This window comes from Salvelinus fontinalis, chromosome 18 (assembly GCF_029448725.1).
Source record: "Salvelinus fontinalis isolate EN_2023a chromosome 18, ASM2944872v1, whole genome shotgun sequence".
Classification (NCBI taxonomy): domain Eukaryota; kingdom Metazoa; phylum Chordata; class Actinopteri; order Salmoniformes; family Salmonidae; genus Salvelinus; species Salvelinus fontinalis.
In genome coordinates, this window is record NC_074682.1 from 18,569,936 (window position 1) to 18,593,876 (window position 23,941).

The window sequence follows — 23,941 nt, forward strand, 5'->3', positions numbered from 1 at the left end:
CTTCCTCAAGGGCAGCCAGATTTTTCCACCTTGTCTGCTCTGGGATCCGACCTGTGTCCTTTCGGTTACTGACCCAACACTCTTAACCGCTATGCTACCAGCTATCTTTTCTGGATGGCTATCATTAACCGATTATAGAGTTTTAACCTGGTCATTGTCCCTTTAAAACGCGGTGAGAGTGAAGGGAGGTGGTGCGGTTTCACACCCGGGGTGGGAAACATGGGTGGGGTCAACGACTGGTTGACTGGCAGTCAGAGTTTGCGACGCCTGTAGAATCCACAACAACCAGTGAGATTAGGAGATTACCCTTTCTTCAAATTTGAGCCAATTGCAAGGGAAAATGGGAGGTTCCCAAGTGCTGTTGTGCATCCAATGTGGGACTATGGAACGAAGACTGAAAAAAATGAAGTAACAAAAAATAAAAATAATAACTCATGGTGGATAGGGTCTGAAGTTGGGACTGAACCAGGCTCCGAACGCCGAGGTTTTCTGACCATAGACTGCATCTGATAAGCATTTACTAGGAACTAAACTAACCCGTCGAGTGTGCGGCGAAATTGGGATCAATCGGCACAAAGTGTATACTTTTTGGGGTGTTTTGTAGCGCCATAAACGAGAAGTCAACGATAACTCGTTTTCGGCACCGATCTCGAGTGCTTCATTTGCGTAGCAGAGTAACGCCGTCAAAGTTTTAGCCAACATTCCAAGCGTGCGATGAAGAGAAGATACATTTTAAAGTTTGTTTTGAGTGCCACTGCAAACCGCATAGGCTAGTATTTGGGAAATGTGTCACGTGTATATTTGACATGAACGTAATCTTAAATTAAGTGTCCCTGTTGATGTTTGCCATTTTTTTTTTCTTCTCTGGCATTGTTTTTAGGCTATTGATGTTTCCCCAAAACGAATCGCTTTGCCAAGAAAGGATCCTCATTTCAACCTTTTATGGACAAGTTCAATTTACTTTATGTTATTTAATTCTGGCTGCTTGATAAATTTATTGTAGCCTTCTTGCTTCGTAAACAGTGATTCACCTTTGATTTCAGCCCACATTGGACAAAAGTTGGACTGGGAACTTGCGTCTAAACGACTCGGTTATTTGGAAGAGTAGACCAGTTGTACACGCCACAAGTGTTCGTTTTTTCTTCATTTTACCACAACACAATTTGTGATATAATAGACCGCACTATCTCTAAAACGGTACCAGATTTCCAATTTGTGGATACGACGAGAGATCAGTGGCCAGCGCGCGATTAAACTTGATACAAAATGGCGGCGTCCCTGGGACGAATTGGATCGGTTTCTCACTATGGTTTTTATTTAGTTTTGTCGCTGGAACTGTTAATCAATTACGGCTTGAGTTCAGATTTACCATGTGCTCAGAACTGTACCTGCACTGGAGATTCTGTGGACTGTAGTCATTTGGATTTGACAGATACACCGCTGGACCTGCCCATTCAGACAGTTGCCCTGTAAGTAGCCTCGAGCCGCCGTATTAATTGACCACCCCATATGAGGATGAGATTCAACCCATAGCAGGATAAGAGACAATGTTTCCGAAGTAGCCCACACCAATTCGCGGAAACTTTGTTGCAAGGTCATAAGCGAATTTATCAATTTGCTTTTATGTTGTTGTAATTTTCTTGATTGCATGGTTGTCTTATTATTTTGTAGCCTATGCCTCACATGTAAAGCATTGCAGAACACCAGAACCTAATAGGCTATTTATTCGTGGACTACAGGGGCGGACTGGGACCACACCTGCCCAATTTCTTCCTTGAGGCCCCAACACTGGCCCAATATTTTTCTTGGGGCCCACATTTTGTGCTGGATAATGATATTTTTGCTGCAAAAAAGCCCACGGTAGACAACTGGGCTAAAAATGGACTAGTCCCTCTGGCAATTGGCCAAAATGCCAGACGTCCAGTCCATCCTGAGGGACAACTATGGATAATGTCCAAACAATAATTACTGTTTGACCATTATCACACTATGGTATAGGGTTACAGCCTACTAAATGTCTCTATAGATTTTTGTCATTTGCAAGGAATCTGAAACTGCTTAACAAGTTGCTTTAATTTGTTAAAACTCTTTCAATAATAGACTTACTGTTACTCCCAACCTGTGTACACAACTTCAAAGGTGACCAGAAATATATTCATTTGAGAGGAAATAGCCTAAATCAACTTCATAACCTAAACTATAACAAGGCCTACATGATGCCAATTAGACATATATGATTAAAGAGTAGATACAAATTCAGACGGGAACTTTTTCAACCACCAAAACAGTCAATTAAAACTATCTCCTTAGTTATATGGGCAAAACATTTTTTCAGAGAAATTGACTGACTAAATCTCATTGGATTTAAACTCTTCATTGTGTCTAAAGATCACTTCATTCAATTAGATCTATGACGCATATTAGCCCTTAATCTTCTATTTGGTTCTGTGGCCGTGGCCCACAAATTGGATTTCTTGTAAATTAGGCATGGATTATCAAGAGAATGTTAGCCACAATGGGGACACTGTCTGCACGTTCGTTTAGGAAGTGAGCCAGTTGAGTTTTTTTTTTTTTAACTGAGAACATTTCAGTCCTCATCCCATTGAATGACCATGTTTTTTTTTATAGACAAGACAGCTTTCTTTTTCTCAATCATCATTTTGGCTCAACCAGCAGTGTGACCATAGTTTCAATGGCAATTGTTTTATTTAACCTTTATTTAACCAGGTTAGACTCTTGAGATGAACATCTATTTTTCAAGAGAGACCTGGACAAATGTGAATCCTCAAGGACAATTCAACTGTTTAATTAACAGGAATGTTTTACCGAAATCACCAAATGCTCCATTTTAGAGCAAGGGGAAGGGGGGACTTTTTGTACAACAGGCTTTTTTTCTGCGGGGGGGTCAAAGAGCGAAGGCCTTTGGACTTCTCAGGTTCCTTTGTGCGGCAGTTTGACTTCCCCTGGGAAGTGACGAATGCCACTTTTTTTTAAAGTCCTTAACTTTAATAATGATGCCTGTGTCCAGGGTGCCTTATTGCCCTTAAACACCCCTTTGCCATGTGCAAGTGCTGTTTATGGCAAAACGTAACACTCATATGTAGGTAATGGTATTCAGTGCTTAAACAGCAACACAAAAAACAACACACAGCTGGGCAGCGGGGACAAGTTTCTCATCTGAAATGTCTAAATGCAAACATTGTTGTGTGATATATGGTGCCTGTTTACTGCACACATGGTGTCGGGAGAGGGGTGGCGGTCGCTTGTTGGCTGGAGCTACCTGTGTATTTTAGGATCAAACGAATATATGCCCCATGGTTTGGTCTGCAGGAGGGTACGCAGAGACTCATTGAATGAATCACATAAGGATGAAGAGGATTAAATGTTAACATTTGATCAACAAATACTTTAATCTTCAATCTTAATCCTTTTGCAATGGTGTGAGCCATAAGACATAATGATTGTTTAAAAAAAGTTAGGCCTACATTTTTTGGTTTGTTCATTTGAGACAGTGGACTATATATATGTATTATTAGGACCTGATTTGTAAAATAAAAGCTTACTAAGATTACTTGAGATCCTTGTTCTGCAGCTCTGTGTGAGTGTCCAGTCCAGTCAGGCGATGCTGGGTTTCACACCAAATGTGTTTGTCTCGCTGAACCTCCGGGACCCTGCGCCAAGTGAATTAATGGGGGGAATAAAGTGTCCCTGTTGTGTTTAGCCCCTGCTTGTGTGGAAGCAGCAGCGGTCGGTCATCAGGCAATGTGGAGGCTGAGCGGACATTACTGTTGGATGTCTATAAAAACAGGCTTGGTCCACTCACCGTGAGCTGCTGTAGCTCTGAACTGGCTCTTCTGTAGAAGAATGCTAAAATCCCCTCAGTGTTGGTTAGGACACGATGGACAGGTGTCTGCTTGTCATGGTGGCTTGAGTTTTCAAAATTGCTGAGACCCCAGATAGCAGTATCAGTAAGAAATCTATTGGCTATAATTTAAATATCTTGAAATGTATATAAGAACTAAGATAATTGTTTTTCTCACATTCTCTTCATGTACTGCTAATGGAAAAAATGGTGACCTCGTGTTGCTGTGGTCATTATCTTTACATGTGCCTATATATTGTGAGTATAGTGCTGACAACTCCTACAGTAGCTTGGTTTTGTAAGGGGGAGACAGGGCAGAGACTGGGTGCTTGTCTGCAGTATATCCGTCAGTAAGAGGGAGTTTTCTGAGGAAACTCTGGACACGGCCTGTGTGAAAAATCAAGCCTTAATGCATTCCAGTTGTCAAAATAGTTTCCATGTTCTGCCCTGTTTTTACAGCTCCCCTGTGACATTCAACCTTGATGGGGATAGTAGGAAACAAGCGGGTGTTGGCATATTCAGCTAGAGCAGGGATGGACAATTGGCGGCCCCCCTTTTGTAGGCTTGCGGATCGATTTACAAAAATGAAAAAAAATAACGCAGGCCCCACTTACCTCAGAGTTCGAAAAGTAGAATACACAAGGTGCAATTTAGAAATTTGGTTGTGCATCAGCTATTTTTTTATGACTGTCAGTGACTCATTTTGTCAGTCACTGACAGTCAGTCAATTAGCCCATGCCAGCTAACAATTTTGTTAGATTGGTAAATTAGTCAAGCCATGTATCTAAACTTGTAGTAATCATGGTTGAATTACCGACGGGGGGGGGGGGGGGGGGCATTGATTTTGTTATTCACCTGCACTCAGATATATTAAAACGGCAAACATTTCTCTCGCCCAAGACAAAATTGCAGAAAACTTATTTTAAAACGTCAACATTCTCTCTACGCCTCAAAGAAAATGTGTGCATTATGTGTAGAATTGCAGGAAACTAACTCTAAAATGTATTTTTTTCCTTTCCGCTGTCGAGGGTGGCCCCCCCCTAAAATCTTTTGCTCGCAAGGTTGGGGGCCAACAAATTTTCACTTTGGGCCCCAAAAAGGCTAGTGCAGGCTCTGACTGCATGTGTGGGTATGGATGTGGGTACGCAGACCGGGAAGCCATTGCGGCCCCTCATGATGAGTTGAGATATTTTGAGGAGATTGAGGGATTGAGAGAATTAGATGGGGAAAATTGGAGTATGTGACCATCCAGGATATTTAGATATGTTAAATGGCAATATGGGGCAGGTAGTGTTCTCCTGGCATCCTCCAAACCCAGATTCGTCCGTCGGACTGCAAGATGGTGAAGCTTGGGGGTTTCCCCTGCTCTAGAGTCCAATGGCGTCGAGCTTTACATCACCAGCCGATGCGCATCAAGCATTGCTAAGAGCTGCTGGCAAACGCAGAAAAGTGCTGTTTGAATGAATGCTTACGAGCCTGCTGCTGCCTACCACCGCTCAGACTGCTCTATCAAATATCAAATCATAGACTTAATTATAATAAACACAGAAATACGAGCCTTTGGTCATTAATATGGTCAAATCCGGAAACTATCATTTTGAAAACAAAACGTTTATTCTTTCAGTGAAATATGGAACCATTCTGTATTTTATAGAATGGGTGGCAACCCAAATTTTAAATATTACTGTTACATTGCACAACCTTCATTGTTATGTCATAATTATGTAAAATTCTGGCACATTAATTACGGTCACACAGTTCGCAACAAGCCAGGCGGCCCAAACTGTTGCATATACCCTGACTCTGCTTGCACTGAACGCAAGAGCAGTGACACAATTTCCCTAGTTAATATTGCCTGCTAACATAAATTTTTATAACTAAATATGCAGCTTTAAAAATATATACTTCTGTGCATTGTTATGGTTAGGTACATTTGTACAACGATTGTGCATTTTTCGCGAATGCACTTTTGTTAAATCATCACCCGTTTGCCGAAGTTGAAGTAGGCTGTGATTCAATGATAAATGAACAGGCGCCGCAGGGATTATATGCAATGCAGGACAAGCTAGTTAACTACACATGGTTGATAATATTACTAGGTTAACTAGTGAGTATTGATTGTTTGTTTTTTATAAGATAAGTTTAATGCTAGCTAGCAACTTACCTTGGCTCCTTGCAGCCACAAGATCCTTTTGACGCTGCACTCGCGTAACAGTTGGTCAGCCTGCCACGCAGTTTCCGCGTGGATTGCAATGTAATCGGCATCCAAAAAGGCGGATTCTTTTTATTTTCATGAAACTTTGATATCGGCCCTAATTAATCGGTCGACCTCTAGTCCACATTCTTGTGTGTGTGTGTGTGTATATATATATATATATCAGTTGAAGTCTGAAGTTTATATACACTTAGGTTGGAGTCATTAAAACTCGTTTTCCAAACACTCCACAAAATTATTATTAATAAACTATAGTTTTGGCAAGTCGGTTAGGACATTACTTTGTGCATGACACAAGTAATTTGTCGAACAAATGTTTACAGACAGATTATTTCACTTATAATTCACTGTATCACAATTCTAGTGGGCCAGAAGTTTACATACACTAAGTTGACTGCCTTATAAACAGCTTTGAAAATTTCAGCAAATTATGTCTTGGCTTTAGATGCTTCAGATAGGCTAATTGACATCATTTGAGTCAATTTGAGGTGTACCTGTGGATGGATTTCAAGGCCCACCTTCAAACTCAGTGCCTCATTGCTTGACATCATGGGAAACAAAAGAAATCAGCTAAGACCTCCTCAGAAAAATAATTGTAGACCTCCACAAGTCTGGTTCATCCTTAGGAGCAATTTCCAAATGCCTGAAGGTACCACATTCATCTATACAAACAATAGTACGCAAGTATAAACACCATGGGACCACGCAGCCGTCATACTGCTCAGGAAGGAGACGCGTTCTGTCTCCTGGAGATGAATGTACTTTGGTGCGAAAAGTGCAAATCAATCCCAGAACAACAGCAAAGGACCTTGTGAAGATGCAGGAGGAAACAGGTACAAAAATATCTATATCCAAGCTGAAGAACACTATCCCAACCGTGAAGCACGAGGGTGGCAGCATCATGTTGTGGGGGTTCTTTGCTGCAGGAGGGACTGGTGCACTTCACAAAATAGATGGCATCATGAGGAAGGACAATTATGTGGATATATTGAAGCAATATCTCAAGACTTCAGGCAGGAAGTTAAAGCTTGGTCGCAAATGGGTCTTCCAAATGTACTATGACCCCAAGCATACGTCCAAAGGTGTGGCAAAATGGATTAAGGACAACAAAGTCAAGGTATTGGAGTGGCCATCACAAAGCCCTGACCTCAATCCTATAGAAAATTTGTGGGCAGAACTTAAAAAGCGTGTGCGAACAAGGAGGCCTACAAACCTGACTCAGTTACACCAGCTTTGTCAGGAGGAATGGGCCACAATTTACCCAACTTATTGTGGGAATCTTGTGGAAGGCTACCTGAAACGTTTGACAAAGTTAAATAATTTAAAGGCAATGCTACCAAATACTAATTGAGTGTATGTAAATTTCTGACCCACTGGGAATGTGATGAAAGAAATAAAAGCTCAAATAAATCATTCTCTCTACTATTATTCTGACATTTCAGATTCTTAAAATAAAGTGGTGATCCTAACTGAACTAAGACAGGGAATGTTTACTAGGATTACATGTCAGGAATGGAGAAAAACTGAGTTTAAATGTATTTGACTGAGGTGTATGTAAACTTCTGACTTCAACTGGATATATAGATAGCTATAATAGAGTGATTCTAAACAAATTGAGATTTTCAAAGGTATTCTGTATTTTTGCTGTTGCCTTTTTATTAAACATTGGTGATTTTTCATGCTCATAAGGCTGTTAACGAATCACCTAGATGGGTCCCTACGTTAGTACTTTCGTAGTCTTCTGATTTGAAGAATGGCCTAATGATATCCAGTGCAGGCTATCTCTCACTCAGTCAGATAATCTCTCTCAGTGGTGGTTTATCTTGTTTGTGGTCACCGTAATGTGTGTAAAGAGTGTCTTTGCCTGCAGTGCCATCCATGTAATCGGTTTTACAAGTAAATAAAAGCATAAATATTATTAACGTTGGCTTTGATCGATGTGGTTGGATATAGAGAGAAAGCAGTGTCTGAAATAAATATTTTCTGCTTCGTCCGTCATTTCCCCTGCTGTGCTCTACAGTGTCACCTAGCTAGATTCACTCTAACAGGAATCCAGTCTCTGGATTGATCCCTTTACAAGAAAGCTATTCCTGAGTGCTTTCCTATATGGGAAAGAAATGTCAAGCCCGACCAACAACCAACCATGCACTGCCTCTTCGATTTTGACAAATGTTCTGTTACTGCATTATACACCTCCTCACTCAATCACGTAATCCAGTGGTATTGGTAAACACCCCCCAGAGGTTGGTTTTGGCTTTTGCCCACAGGAAATGGGTTTGTTTTGGTGGTTTCATGACAGGCTCTGGTCTGGTGGTTCCTCTGGTCCTGGGTGCAGATCGCCTGGCCTGAGGGGGTGTACTGAGGGGGTGTTGGGGTGGCAATGTTTTGTCACGGTCTGGTTCGTGTCGGGTTCCATTGGGTAAAAGTTCAGTGGTCTGACCGAAACAAACCACAACTAACATGCAAATAAACACCAATAAAACGTTGAGGAGAGAGCTGTTTTCTGGTAATCAACATTGTTGCCATTGTGTGTCTATCCATGGTTACCCTGCATTATCAGCCATGTGGTATGAATGAAGGAATGACTGATGGCGGATGAAACTGCCCTAATGAAATAAAAGTAAAAACCAAACTGGTTTCCTCCATTTCCTTCACCCAATGTAGACATATCCACAGTGTACACTGACCGTAGGACTGAGGCCCTTGTGGTTTCAATGGCAATTCTTACTAAGCAGTCTTGTAATCTTGTGGTATTGAGAATGGTTTTGCTGAATTGGTTTATTGTCATGGATTCTTGAGCCTTGTGACTGTAATGTCCCTAGGCTGAGTTTTATAAAGCAACAGGATTGTCATTATTTCCTGGGTTTAAGATTATATCGATAGTGATCTGATTTTATCGTTGCCCCCAAAAATAATGATTTCCCCCTTAGTGCGAATGTTTGATAGTTATGTTAGATAAACAAACAATAAATAATCAGTGCTTGCTTGGGAAAATATCTCATTCATTTATTGTAGATGTCAACTTTTACACTACGGTTTACATTTTAGCAAACACTGTTATCCAGAGAGATTTACAGGAGTAATTACGGTTCAGTGTCTTGCTCAAGTGCACATCGACAGATTTTTTTACCTAGTCGGCTCGGGGATTCGAACCAGACACTTTTCAGTTACTGGCCCAACGCTCTCAACTGCTAGGCTACCTGCCTCCGGTATGCATGTATACATAGCTTTAGACAGAAAATAATTAGCAGCAATAAGCGAGTAAAGAATTCCTTTCATAACTATAGATAAAAGTTTACATTTACATGAAGTTATGAAGTGAGCTCATCGCAGTGTTCACTGTAATGACAATTGAACGGCTACTGCCAGAAGTCATTCCACACAAATCGAGTCAACAGAATAGATGGCCTTTTTGTTAAGACACACTGGGGCGCCAAGTTTTTTTTTTTTTTTTTGTTTAAGCCGCTGTCTACAAAGTGGGTTTGATAGATGAATCATCTGTGAATTCTGTACATCTGGTAAGAGTTAGGACATTTGGAGAAGACATTAGAAAAAAAATTGTTACTTGGAGAGGTACTGCGAAGTGGAGAACCCCCAAAACTGGCTGTCTGGCAAACAAGAGCATTCTTACCTTTCAAAAAACCTGCAATGGCCTGTGTCCACTGATTTAGTAGGAAACAGAGGGGTTCAGTACCTGCACATACATCCACACACACAGGCCTACATAACCTTATTTCTAAAGTTTGGCCCCATTCAGCTCTCCATGGATCATGGTGTAATTATTGCAGATAGTTTCTGTTTGCAAGAATAATAAACATTAGGCAGGGGAAGTCCGTATTCTAATGATCAGTCATTTTCTTCACTTTGAAGTACAGTACGTACGATCAGCGGCCTGTGGAAAGGGAACTGAAACAATACCCCCTCAAAATGTGACTTATGTTCTTTCAGATTCATTGGTAAAGCTAATTTCCTTTTGGAGTCTGGCGACCATATAACACATTAGGATTTTCTATCAAACTCCAGTCCGTGTGTGTGCATGAGACTGTATGTGTGTGTGCTGTGTGCTTCCCCCCTCATGCGTCTTGGCTGGCGTCTTCGGGCCTGAGTTCATGCTAGTGTGGACCGTGCTGCAGCCCCATGCCCCCCCCCCCCCCCTCTGTTTGTTTGGACTGCCTGCTCCGTACCGAACCAAGAGCACCCTGGGAAAGGACCTGCATGGCTCCAAGATGTGTGCCTACCTCAGAGACTTCAGAAAACAGAGACATTCTCCCTCTGACTTAACTTTGCTCACAGGCTGTAGCCTAGCTAGCAGACCTTGTTTGTTGCCTGGAATTGCTGCCGGAAAATCTGCAATGCAAGCCATGCTGTTGAAATATGCTGATCCCATCAGCCCACATATCTGCTGCTCTCAAATGTGCTCTGTAGAGATGTGCCGACTACAGCCCATTTATCACATCTAGTACCGGTAGGTGTTTGCACCAGGCTGAATTGTGATCATAGATACTACGCAGGCATTTTGTGCCACTTTTTAAATCACTTTTTAAATGTTTGTTTGTGGCTGCTTTCACTGTCTTGTCCCTCTCTCTCTCTTGCCTATGTTTTGCTGAAGTCTAAAATGGTGGGGTGGTGTTGGTATTACTCCTGTGTACACGGGGGGAGGCTCTCTACGCCTCCGTCTGGCTTGCCCTCTGTTTGGCCTATAGGAGCTCTCTTCTTCTAGCTCCTCCACAAACAGAAGGTTATTCTTTAACTATTTTATGGCTGTTTGAAAACGGACCACATTAAAGCTCCGCTGTTTCCCAGCTGCACAACAAAGGCCCTATCGCTGACATCACTTCACACTTCCAAAGAGCGAAGTTCACACTCATCTTATCAGCAATAGAGATGGGTAGATAAAGACGATTCCAGTCTACAAACTCAACCCCCCTTCACTTCCGCATTCTGCCTTGGATTAGGAGGGCATTGTCATAAAAAATGATATCATCCCCCTGCTTTTTATTTAATTTAACCTTTATTTCTTCTTTGACAGAATACAAAATAAGGAGATTTTTCTCTATTTTCTTTTAGGTAGTAATGATGGGTTTCTGTTGCTCCAACAGTGTAGTAGTGTAATGGTTTAAGTCTAGTGCGGTTGGACTCTTAAAGTATTTTCAGAGGTTTTCGAGGCAGGTCAGTGTACTTCGTCACACAGGTTTTATAGTTTTATTGCTGCTTTTAATGGTGTCTCAGAGTGGCTAAGCTAATGTTGCTATAGCTGACCTCTACCCTTCCGATCTCTGCCAAACTGTGTTGCTATTGATTGATCTGAGCTCTCTAGAGTAGACTGTGTTTCAGGGCAACAGGTGGACTGGGAAGTGGCAGTGGCTAAACTGGCCAGGCCCATTCAAAAAGTATTCAGACCCCTTGACTTTTTCCACATTGTTACATTACAGCCTTATTCTAAAAATGGATTTAATTTTTAAAAATCTCATCAATCTACACACAATACCCCATAATGACAAAGGGAAAACAGTTTTTTATTTTTATTTTGCAAATGTGTATATAAAACAAAAGAACATACCTTATTTAAATAAGTATTCAGACCCTTTGCTATGAGACTCGAAGTTGAGCTCAGGTGCATCCTGTTTCCATTGATCATCCTTAAGATGTTTCTACAATTTGAATGGAGTCCACCTGTGGTAAATTCAATTGATTGGACATGATTTGGAAAAGCACACACCTGTCTATATAAGGTCCCACAGTTGACAGTGCATATCAGAGCAAAAACCAAGCCATGAGGTCGAAGGAATTGACCGTAGAGCTCCGAGACAGGATTGTGTAGAAGCACAGATATGAGGAAGGGTACCAAACAATGTCTGCAGCATTGAAGGTCCCCAAGAACACAGTAGCTTCCATCATTCTCTCTCCTTCCAGTTCTCTGCTGCCAATGACTGGAACGAACTACAAAAATCTTTGAAACTGGAAACACTTATCTCCCTCACTAGCTTTAAGCACCAGCTGTCAGAGCAGCTCACAGATTACTGCACCTGTACATATCCCATCTATAATTTAGCCCAAACAACTACCTCTCCCCCTACTGTATTTATTTATTTATTTTGCTCCTTTGCACCCCATTATTTATATCCCTACTTTGCACATTCTTCCACTGCAAATCTACCATTCCAGTGTTTTACTTGCTATATTGTATTTACTTCGCCACCATGGCCTTTTTTTTTTGCCTTTACCTCCCTTATCTCACCTCATTTGCTCACATTGTATATAGACTTATTTTTCTACTGTATTATTGACTGTATGTTTGTTTTACTCCATGTGTAACTCTGTTGTTGTATGTGTCGAACTGCTTTGCTTTATCTTGGCCAGGTCGCAATTGTAAATGAGAACTTGTTCTCAACTTGCTTACCTGGTTAAATAAAGGTGAAATAAAATAAATAAATACAAATTCTTAAATGGAAGAAGTTTGGAACCACCAAGATTTCCTAGAGCTGGCTGCCCGGCCAAACAGCAATCAGGGGAGAAGGGTCTTGGTCAGAGAGTTGAACAAGAACCTGATGGTCACTCTGACATAGCTCCAGAATTCCTCTGTGGAGATGTGAGAACCTTCCAGAAGGACAACCATCTCTACAGCAGTCCACCAATCGGGCCATTATGGTAGAGTGGCAAGACGGAAGCCACTCCTCAGTAAAAGGCACATGACAGCCCACTTAGAGTTTGCCAAAAGGCACCTAAAGGACTCTCAGACCATGATAAACAAGATTATCTGGTCTGATGAAGCCAAGATTGAACTATTTGGCCTGAATGCCAAGCGTCAAGTCTGGGGGAAACCTGGCAACATCTCTACGGTGAAGCATGGTGGTGGCAGCATCATGCTGTGGGGATGTTTTTCAGCGTCAGGGACTGGGAGACTAGTCAGGATCGAGGTAAAGATGAACGGAGTAAAGTACAGTGTGGTCCAGAGTGCTCAGGTACATCTACAAACCTGTTTTTACTTTGTCATTATGGGGTATTGTGTGTAGATTGATGGGGAAAAAACGATTTAATACTTTTCAGAATAAGGCTGTAACGTAACAATATGTGGAAAAAGTCAATGGATCTGAGGGATTTCCAAATTCACTGTATTTTTTTTATACGTTTTTATTTTCTTTAACTAGGCAAGTCAGTTAAGAAAACATTCTTATTTACAACGACGGCCAAACATGGACGACGCTGGGCCAATTGTGCACCGCCCTATGGGACTCACAATCACGGCCGGATGTGATACAGCCTGGATTCGATCCAGGGACTGTAGTGACACCGCTTGCACTGAGATGCAGTGCCTTAGACCGCTGCACCACTCGGGAGCCCCACTGTAATTCTTAGACAAGTCTGTTTTAAAACGTCAGGGCCTGGCCATCCTCCACTCCCACCTTCACCTCAGTTGATCCTGGTTGTACAAGTCGTTAAATGCTTTAGGTGGATAGGAGCTGGGTCTGGTTTAACGCAGGGGTCGTTGGCTGTGGCGATGAGGGTGAGAACCTCGGAGAGTCCTAAGACCAGGACTTGGCTACACTAGACTAGAGCAGGCCAAGTCTTTCAGTATTTTGTTGAAAGCTAGACATGAATTACCTTGCTAAGTACGTTGGGCTGTGGTCTTGATCATGCTGACTAATGTTAAACAAGCCTGCTCATTTAGATAAACAGTGCCATGCAGTGGAATGCACCATTCCTGAGTTTCAGCAGAATAATATATTTATAGCGTTCGCCACACTCAGATTTATCCTACCTTTCAGAATGTGTTTTTGGACTGTTAAATTGACCACGTAGATAATTGAGGATATTTTTTTTATTTTTTTTAAATGTCTAAAAGAAAATCAGCCCTTACACACGCTTACTTTTTAATCTCTAGATCTGTTTGCTGAGTTGCTTTAGGACTTTTTTCTGCCCGCTAGCCTTCCACTCTGTTTTGCTGCTATGGTATGGCAGGCTCTGGAGAGCATTAGCTCCTGTCATTGGGGCGTAACCCCACCCCTTCTACTCGTGACTGTAGAGGAGAAGGAAACGGTGGCATTATCACTGGCTGCTCATACAGTAGGTGTTAAAACACAGTGAAAGTTATCTGATCAGATAACAAGAAAATGAAGCACAATAAAGAGAACACAATTCTGAAGTTGCGTAAACACTCCCTTCCCCTTGGCCTATCGGTATACTGGGAATACACACAGACACATACACAGTTTGTTTGTTATTGTGGCCCTCTGGCACCAGTACGGCAGGTTTTGTTCTTAAATGTGACCTTCTTTCTTCACTCTACTCTAAATGGACAACAGCAAACAATGAAATGTTTTACATTTCTGTAGTATCCTATACCCCCATAGCACAAGCATTTTCTTACACCTGAAACCTGTTTTAGGGGGCATGACAGCAGCCTTCCTCTCTGAGTTGTTGTTTTATTGGTTGTTTTTCCATGAGGAGCACTCCAGTTAGGCATAAGCTTCATTATCCTCCGTTTGTACCAACCGGGGCCTTGTTAAAGGCTGGCGTGGATTTTCTGTGGAAGAATACTGCGGTCGGTGTTACTCGCTGCCCTGCGGCGGTGTTCTCAGCTGTATTTGTAGCCCCGGCCGGCCCAGCCTGGCGGACAAAACCCAGGGATTTTTCACTTTGCTTCAGTATAATGAGGTAATTGCCTCCTGTAGCAGGGACAGCAATTTTGCAATCTGGCATAATGGTGGCAGGAGGGCCCAGCCAATGATCAGCCCACCGCCCTGTCAGAGCTCTGCCTGCGGGGCACACGCTACCATTTATCTCCTCACACACACCTACTGTAGAGAGAGAAACTTATCTCCACAGACACTGGGAGAGGGAGCTAGAGAGCAGGTAATGTGTTGGAATAGAGAGAGAGGTAAAAGGGGAGGCAGATGTGCAACATGTGGGACCTGTGACTATTTGAAGAATGCCTTTTTTATTATCATTCCAATTTTCTCGCAAGTCTGATGGGTTCGTTTAACCTTGTACTCTGTGGCAACCTGTAGTGAAAGTGTGTTGGAAAGAGCAGTTCTCCCAGACCCTGTTTAGAGCAAAGCGGCCTGCTGAAGCTGTGCAGGCTGCCTGCCACCAGAGGAAGCAGCAGGAATGTGGTGCGTCAGGTGAATCTGTCCCCAGACTCTGGGAACAAGCAGCCATCTCTCCACAGGCTTGTGAAACATTCCTAGCCCATCTCTCATGTCTGGAGGCAACCTGGGCTGTGGGCTCCTTTTGTCTCAGAGCAGACCTCACTAAAACACTGCTTTCCCTAGTAGACTGCAGCCCCCACTGTCTGCTGACAAGAAGTAGGAGATTAAACGTGTGTGTATATGTGTGTGTGTACGCCCATTTGTTTGTGAGAGACATTTTGTTTATGAGTGTATTTGGCTCACAGGATTTTCTACAGTTTGATGAACTCTGTCTGGTTATTAGTAATCTCTCGTGGACAGATCTATGTAAACATAACTGATAGGCTACCATAGAATCTGTCACCATCCTTTGTGAGGGTGAAGACTTCGCAAACCAGAAATCTCCATTTCTAACACGCTTATCACCAGAACCCTAATCAAGCATCTGACCAAATTACACACAATTTTACTTCTGGGTTAACTGAGAATTGGCTACTAGTAACACTATCTCTGAACAAATCACAATTTAATGTTATCACAGTGCCAGTGAGGTGGTGGCTATTTAATGCATGGTTACTCTAAACTGAAAATGGACTTGTACACAGATTGATGGCTGTGGGCTACATTGTGTAAACCAGGGATGGGCAACTTTGAAGGGGGTGGGTGCCACAAAAAAAAGTCATCATGAGAGGCCGCAGTTGCTTGCGGGTCTGCATACCCGCATCTGCAAAGTTAATTGTGTGCAATTGTACACATTTTGCCAAAGGGTATAGAGATAATGTTGCCGTTTTAAAGCAGGTTTGCTGCAATTCTACACATTTTGCCATAGGGTGGAAAGAAATGTTTGCAGTTTTAAATATATCTGAGTGAGACTGACTAACAAAATCAATGGGGCCCCCCCGGCCGGTAATTCGACAGCTGCCCGCTAGACTAATTCACCAATGTAAAATATGTTAGCTGACATGGTCTAATTGAGTGACTATCAGACACTTAGATAACAAACTGCTGATCCACAACCACATCTTGAAATTGCACCTTGTATTCTATTTGAACTTGCAACAGTGAGTTGAGACCCCGACTGAGTTTCAAATATTATTATTTAGATTATTTTGTATTTATTTATCTGAGAGCTGCCAGTTGTGTGTCCCTGGTGTAAACCAAGCCAGACACAATATTGATTGGGAACCCCTGAAACAGAACTAAAATGGGAATACAGGGTTGTCACAATGTTATAGGGAGGTGGCACAGTTGAAAGAACACATGAAATGGAGGTTCTGGTGGTGAGTGTGTCAACAAGACTAATCAGCTTGTTTTGTTCCTCAGAAATCTTGGCCACAACAAGTTGACAGCCATTGATGTCGAAGTCTTCTCAAACCTCCCAAACCTACGAGAGCTGTAAGTACCTCAGACCTCGCTGTCTCTCTCTCTGTCACTGTCTGTGTGTGTGCGTTCATCTTCTCTCAACCAGGAGTTCCCCTTGGCTGTGTGTGTGGGGACTGGGCTCAGCCTTTTCAATGGCTGTCATTCAGAACAGAATAGGATCGATTGGCAAGCAGACAACTAATCTATGAATGCATTGGGGCGGCAGGTAGCCTAGTGGTTAGAGCATTGGGCCAGTAACCGAAAGGTTTCTGGATCGAATTCCCGAGCTGACAAGGTAAAAATCTGTTGTTCGGCCCCTGAACAAGGCAGTTAACCCACTGTTCCCCGGTAGGCCGTCATTGTAAATAAGAATTTGTTCTTACCTGACTTGCCTAGTTAGCGATAGGCCTAGCAGGCTTCCCAATGCTAGCGTTAGAGGGGGCATCAATGATGTTCTTACTGGACAGTACCCTGAACAAACACCGCAGTAGATCGGCATCTCACACAATCACTTACACTCACCATAATAGTCAGGCCCCTTACTGATATGGTACATTTATTCTCAGTCACATACACTAAACATTATCTTATCCTTGGATGTATCGTCTTGAAATTAGTCCAATTGAGGATATTAAGCTTTCTCCATTACCTGACACCACACAGGCCGAAACTTGGCTTGTGAATATCTGATACGCTCAAGAGGGTCTATCTCAACCCAGGCAGGGAGGGCACAGACACGGACACCTGTCAGAGCCCAAGCGCACACACTAGCCTGACACCGCTTCATCCATCCATGTTTTTACGCGCAAGCAATTCTGTTGTACATGAATGATTCAGATGCACTCTGGCACCATGTTGATCCACTTCCTTATTAGACTACGACACTGTGAGGAAACCTCATGTCCGCAAGTTCACTTCCAAATACAACTTGGTCAGTCAATTCACAGCAGTGTTATCTTAATACAATGTTCTGTTACTTTCTCCTTTCCATCCATTCTGTCCTCTAACATCACTGCTTCTATGTTTCCCTCAGGCGCCTGGACCATAATGAGCTGACGTCCATCCCTGATCTAGGACCGGCTGTGTCTAAGATCGCTTCCCTCTACCTGTGAGTACACATTTAATTTACCACCATGGGGATGTCAAGCTGGCATCACACTGTCCCTCACCGAATTGTCAATGTTTGTTTGAGTGCAAGTTTAGTTATGACCAAGAATACTAGTGAGACACTCTTTCTTGTTGAATTGCTATGCTATGACGGTAGTATGGTGTAACGTTGACCGTGCGGAGCACTAAGAAAGTGCTCCAGAGTTCTATCCTGGTTAAAGTTGTAAAACTGCCTGGAGGGACTGCCTATGCTGGCATCTCACAGGAGATTTACTGCCCTATTTGGAAAGAGCTGCTGTGTGTGTGTGCTGTGTGTTACAGCTGTGAGCCTAGTGGCCCCCTTGACAGACAGACACACAATTGTGACACTGTTCTGCTTGCTTGGCCTACAGAGTAAGTAAGTACTTGTTGTTTTTCCGACAGTTCACCTCTCATGGTGGCTAAGGAACATTCAATCATCTCACTCAACCTCAAACAGGAGAGAAAGCTCATAGGTTCTGTCTTAACCGTTACCATTATAGACAATTTGCAGCCTGCTTGTCTGTTGGTATAACACCCACTTCAATGCGCTCACTCGTGGTTGTAACAGTCCAGCAGGTTCCTGTAAAACTGACCATCACTATGCATCACTTTCAGTGTTTGTAATAGTCATCCCTGCCTCTCCCTGTGTATCATCCGTCAGCCCCTCAAAATAGGCTGTGTAGTGTTCTCACTGTAACTGTCTCCAAGCACTTTGTCAGATTTGTGACAAGGTTCTAATTCGGCGATATGTGAAACTTCCTGTCAAACATTAGGATACAGTTAAAGTCTGAAGTTAACATACACTTAGGTTGAAAAACTCATTTTTCAACCACTCCACAAATTTCTTGTTAACAAACTATAGTTTTGGCAAGTCGGTTAGGACATCTACTTTGTGCACGACACAAGTCATTTTTCCAACAATTGTTTACAGACAGATTATTTCACCTATAATTCACTGTATCACAATTCCAATGGGTCAGAAGATTACATACACTAAATTGACTGTGCTTTTAAACAGCTTGGAACATTTCAGAAAATGATGTCATGGCTTTAGAAGCTTCTGATAGGCTAATTGACATCATTTGAGTCAATTGGAGGTGTACCTGTGGATGTATTTCAAGGCCTACCTTCAAACTCAGTCCCTCTTTGCTTGACATCATGGGAAAATCAAAAGAAATCAGCCAAGACTTCAGAAAAAAATGTGTAGACCTCCACAAGTCTGGTTCATCCTTGGGAGCAATTTCCAAACGCCTGAAGGTACCACCTTCATCTGTACATGGGACCACACAGCCTCATTACCGCTCAGGAAGGAGATGCGTTCTGTCTCCTAGAGATGAACGTACTTTGGTGCGAAAAGTGCAACTTAATCCCAGAACAACAGCAAAGGACCTTGTGAAGATGCCGGAGGAAATAGGTACAAAGGTATCTATATCCACAGTAAAGCGAGTCCTATATCAACATAACCTGAAAGGCCGCTCAGCAAGGAAGAAGCCACTGCTCCAAAACTGCCATTAAAAAGCCAGACTACGGTTTGCAACTGCACATGTGGACAAAGATTGTACTTTTTGGAGAAATGTCCTCTGGTCTGATGAAAAAAAAATAAAATAGAACTGTTTGGCCATAATGACCATTGTTATGTTTGAAGGAAAAAGAGGGATGCTTGCAAGCAGAAGAACACCATCCCAACCGTGAAGCACGGGGGTGGCAGCATCATGTTGTGGGGGTTCTTTGCTGCAGGAGTGACTGGTGCAGTTCACAAAATAGATGGCATCATGAGGGACAATTATGTAGATGATATATTGAAGCAACATTTCAAGACATCAGTCAGGAAGGTAAAGCTTGCTCGCAAATGGGTCTTCCAAATGGACAATGACCCCAAACATACTTCCAAAGTTGTGGCAAAATGGCTTAAGGGCAACAAAGTCAAGGTATTGGAGTGGCCATCACAAAGCCCTGACCTCAATCCTATAGACAATTTGTGGGCAGAACTGAAAAAGCGTGTGCGAGCAAGGAAGCCTACAAACCTGACTCAGTTACACCAGCTCTGTCAGGAGGGATGGGCCAAAATACACCCAACTTATTGTGGGAAGCTTGTGGAAGGCTACCCAAAACGTTTGACCCAAGTTAAACAATTTAAAGGCAATGCTACCAAATACTAATTGAGAGTATGTAAACTTCTGACTCACTGAATGTGATGAAAGAAATAAAAGCTGAAATAAATCATTGTCTCTACTATTATCCTGACATTTCACATTCTTAAAATAAAGTGGTGATCCTAACTGACCTAAGACAGGGAATTTTTACTAGGATTGAATGTCAGGAATTGTGAAATGGAGTTTAAATGTATTTATGTAAACTTCTGACTTCAACTGTATGTTGGAGGTTCAGTTTGAAGGGAAAAAATCTGCTTTGTTTTCTGTGAGTTTTCATTGCCTCTTAAAGTATTGTGCTTGATTCTAGGTCACTGTAAAGCCTCAACAAGGTTTTCAGTTAGGCTATGTGTTTGAAGTGACTGCTAGTTCAGGAGACTGCGGTTCGTAGCTCTACTCTTTGCTCGGGACAAGCTTCTTTTTTTGGCCTGATTCTCAGCCTGTTGCTATGGGAAGCTCAGTGCATGATGGGAAGAGGCATATCTTTCCAAAGCTGCAGAGCTGAAAGGAGTATAACCTGCAGCTGGGGCTGTCACTCACAGGGCTTACTGTAAAAAGGTGACAGGAAGGGTTGGGGGATGGGAAAGGGCTGGCTCAGGATGACATCACTGTTACCGCCACAAGGCGGGCGTTTGGAGGTGGGAAGTACTGGAGCTCAGATTTTGCCCACAAGTAACCCCACCTCACCAGCTCCCCCCCCCCCCCCCACACACACACCTTCTGGTCTGTTTGTTAGGCTGATCCTGGCTGGATGGAAGTGGGGACTAAATTCCTCTGCCCGTGGTGGAGAGCGACAGGAATGCTGTCAGACAGCAGTGCTGTGTGAGACTGCAGCCGCAGTGCGAGGGGGGGAGAGGAAGGAGAGAGAAAGGGTGCTAGAACAGAGGGTTGTCTGTCACCATACCCTGACCTGCGCTGGCTTCTCTCTGGGCTGAGAGGAGAGGAAGAGCTGATGGCCACAGTGAGATCAGCGTCTGTGTTCCACTCTATTATGTTAGCCCTTCAACCAGCTGGCCTCCTCTCCTCCAACAGGGTTTCTGAAGCAGCGTGTGGTGATTCTCTCTGAGAAGACCAGGCACTTTCTTGTTTTCTCTTTGTCTCGCTACCTCTCTCTCTCCCCATATCACTCGTTCTCTCTCCCACACGCCCATCGGTTCTTTTGATCCTCTAACTTGTGGAGTTCATCATGCAGATCATCCAGTCAGAGCGGCCCTAACCAGCTAATCTGTGTGGCCGCGGGGCTTTGGCTTGGATTAATCACTGCTCTCAGATCAGCCATGGCCCCACCCCGGCCCGGGGCTCCCACACTCCCACAATGCACCTGGCATCCTGCTCTCCCAGAATGCAGCAGGGCTCCCACGCTCCAACAATGCCACAGCAGGCCACCAAACCCCCATAGAATCACATGGGCCAGGGGAGAGTGAGACTTCTCCATTGTCCGGCATCCGCACTTCCAACTTCAAAGAGAGGTGTCAAAACAACTCCATGAAAATCACATGGTTAATGGGATGAAATGATTTAAAATAACTGTTCTATTGTCTTCATTCCCAACATCAAAACGAGGTAGAATCCACAAAGATCACACTGGAAATGGGAGAATGGCCAGTAGTGTAAACACTTTTATTATCAGCACCCTCAACATCAAAAGCAGTGTCAAAACCGACCCTAGGAAATTCAAATGGCTAAATGGATGATGAGATTTGGAATAAAGGGATCTGTTGAATGTACCCCAGACATCAAAGAGAGGGGGAAAGCCAAACCCCAAAATTGCATTGGCAATGAGATAATCAGAGTTTTATTAACAAACGTATTGTCTGCATCCCCCAGCATCAAACACAGCCCCCATCCCAGTCCCCAACTCTCCTCTTGCCCATCCTCTTGAGTGTCACACAGCTGGATTATTTTGGCTGTGGGAGAATGGGGTTGAGGAAAGTAAGAATGAGGAACTGTACTTGGAGGGAGAAGAGAGGGGACGGGAGAGCGGGACATTGATGTCAGCATCTGAGAGACAGAGAGATCCAGGCCAGCCTCGCCCTCCTGCTTGAGCCAAGACTGCCTAGTTTTTCCCAGCAAGGGTCAGCAGCTGTTGACCCTTCCTCACCCTCCCTCCTCACCCCTCCCTCCCTGTTCAGTAGAGCCTCAGTTCTCCCCCTGTCAGTCAGTCTCCCTAAGCCCTCCTCACTGTCTCTGGGCTTCCCAGGGGTTTCGTGTAGGTCAGGGAGGAGAGGGAGGGCCTGAGTCTCATCCTAAACCCTTTTCACCACTGTTTATCCAGGTGGGCTCTGGGCTGCTGTGGGACTCCACTCCCCTCATGGCCCAGAGTAAAGGGTCTACAGAGAGTCTTACTTGACCATCTGTGTGTTTTGTGTTTTGCTGCAGTTTGACTGCCGGAACACCTGTCTGGAAACACCAGAGGACAAACGTCCAATTTTTACCAAACACTGTTTGATGCTGGGTCTGGGAGTCGACTCTAAATTGGGTTCCTTGTGTCGTTTTACTCATGGCATGGGCTTTATTTGAAGTCAAATGTCATGTTGATTTCAGTTAGTGAAGAGAGTAGGAATGGAACTGACCCTGATCCTCTTGAGGAGACACGAATTCCAGGCAGGGATCAGCAGTTCCTGACGTGTGTGCGTGCTGTTGGGTTCAGGTCACATGGAGGGTTGTGTGTGGTGTGTCAGAGAAGGGGGTCAGTAACACTAGCCGTAGTGTCAGGGAGGTGCTACCGAGGCTGGGGTGTATACCGTATTTTAGTGTAGAACGGTGTTGATGCATGTACAGGTTGGGGTTTTTACCTTACCTTGTATGACAATATATCAATGTTTGGTTTGTTAATTGTGTTACTCTACTACACCGTGTGAAATGTCCGTTTTTATAGTTCGTTCTGTTTTGCTACTTACGTCGTCTCTCTCTCCCTCCCTCCTTCCACATACACCAAGCCCCACCCCGGTCACACATGGAAAGCAGGTTTTACTCTACCACGAGTCACTTGCAGTTCACATGCAGTGACAGTCTGCATGGTCAATGCTGCAGATGCAACAAGATGTTGGTGAAAACTATGCTGCTTTCCACTTTGCTGAATATAATTTGTTTAAAATTTAAATGTAACCTTTATTTAACTAGGCATGTCCGTTAAGAACATATTCTTATTTACAATGAAGGCCAAACCCGGACGACACTGGGCCAATTTTGTCCGCCCTATGGGACTCCCAATCTCGGCTGGATGTGATACAGCCTGGATTTGAACCAGGGACTGTAGGGACTGCACTGAGATACAGTGCCTTAGACCACTGCGCCACTCGGGAGCCCAAATTTACCCTATTAGTGTGTGTATCTTACGGTCTGCAAACAGCTAGTTTCTCTTCTTAGCAAGTTGTGGTAAAAATAAATTGTCAGCCGTTAATGCTAATCACCAGCTAGGTAACTAGCTAAATGTACTTAGTCCGAGCAAAGAGAGGAGCGGAATCAGAGAGGAATAGTCAAAGAGCGCAAATTTTTGCCACATCAAAGCTATATCAAGTAAGAGAAGGCATTTAATGTAACAACTAATTAGGGTCCATTGGAAAACACTGACCAACACTTTGGTTCCTACCCTGTCACAATAACCCCTCCCTGGCTTTTTCATTTGTTGTCAAGTGCCCATTATATTCCAACTTTTGGTTGACTTGTTGGTTGACTTTGGTTGACTTGTTGGTTTTATTGAACAGTATAAAACAGGATGGACAAAGCTCCATTTCAACCCTAGGGTCATGCACTACTTTTATTATTCAAAAAAGAGAAAATACCATCAAATACAGTCGTACTGCCTAAAATACGTAAAATATTGTGATATGACATTTTGGCCATATCGCCCCTCCTTACTGTGGTATGTGTGTCATTGAGCACAGGCTTTCATCCCTGCTCGGGTAGCACTGGCCTTCACTGGCTCCGCCTGCAATGGCAGGCTGAGGAAGAGTCAACCATTTGGACAACCGAAAAGAAGTCTGTATCTGTTTCCTGTCTGTCCGTGTCCGTGTGGATTTGTCTTTGTTTTGTATCTGTCTGTTCACGTGTTTGTGTGCATAAGTCTATATACATCTGTGTGGGAGTTTTGTCT

At 43.3% G+C, this 23,941-nt stretch overlaps 1 protein-coding gene across 1 annotated transcript in view; it reads left to right on the forward strand.

Moving 5' to 3' along the window:
* The first annotated feature begins 263 nt into the window (after positions 1-263).
* The window catches only part of LOC129815107 (leucine-rich repeats and immunoglobulin-like domains protein 1), a 49,625-nt gene continuing 25,947 nt past the window's right edge, over positions 264-23,941 (forward strand). The window contains exons 1-3 of the mRNA XM_055868481.1: positions 264-1,469; positions 16,529-16,600; positions 17,601-17,675. Coding sequence (XP_055724456.1) covers positions 1,267-1,469; positions 16,529-16,600; positions 17,601-17,675 — 350 coding nt within the window. The 5' untranslated portion in view covers positions 264-1,266. The remainder of the gene's footprint in view (positions 1,470-16,528; positions 16,601-17,600; positions 17,676-23,941) is intronic.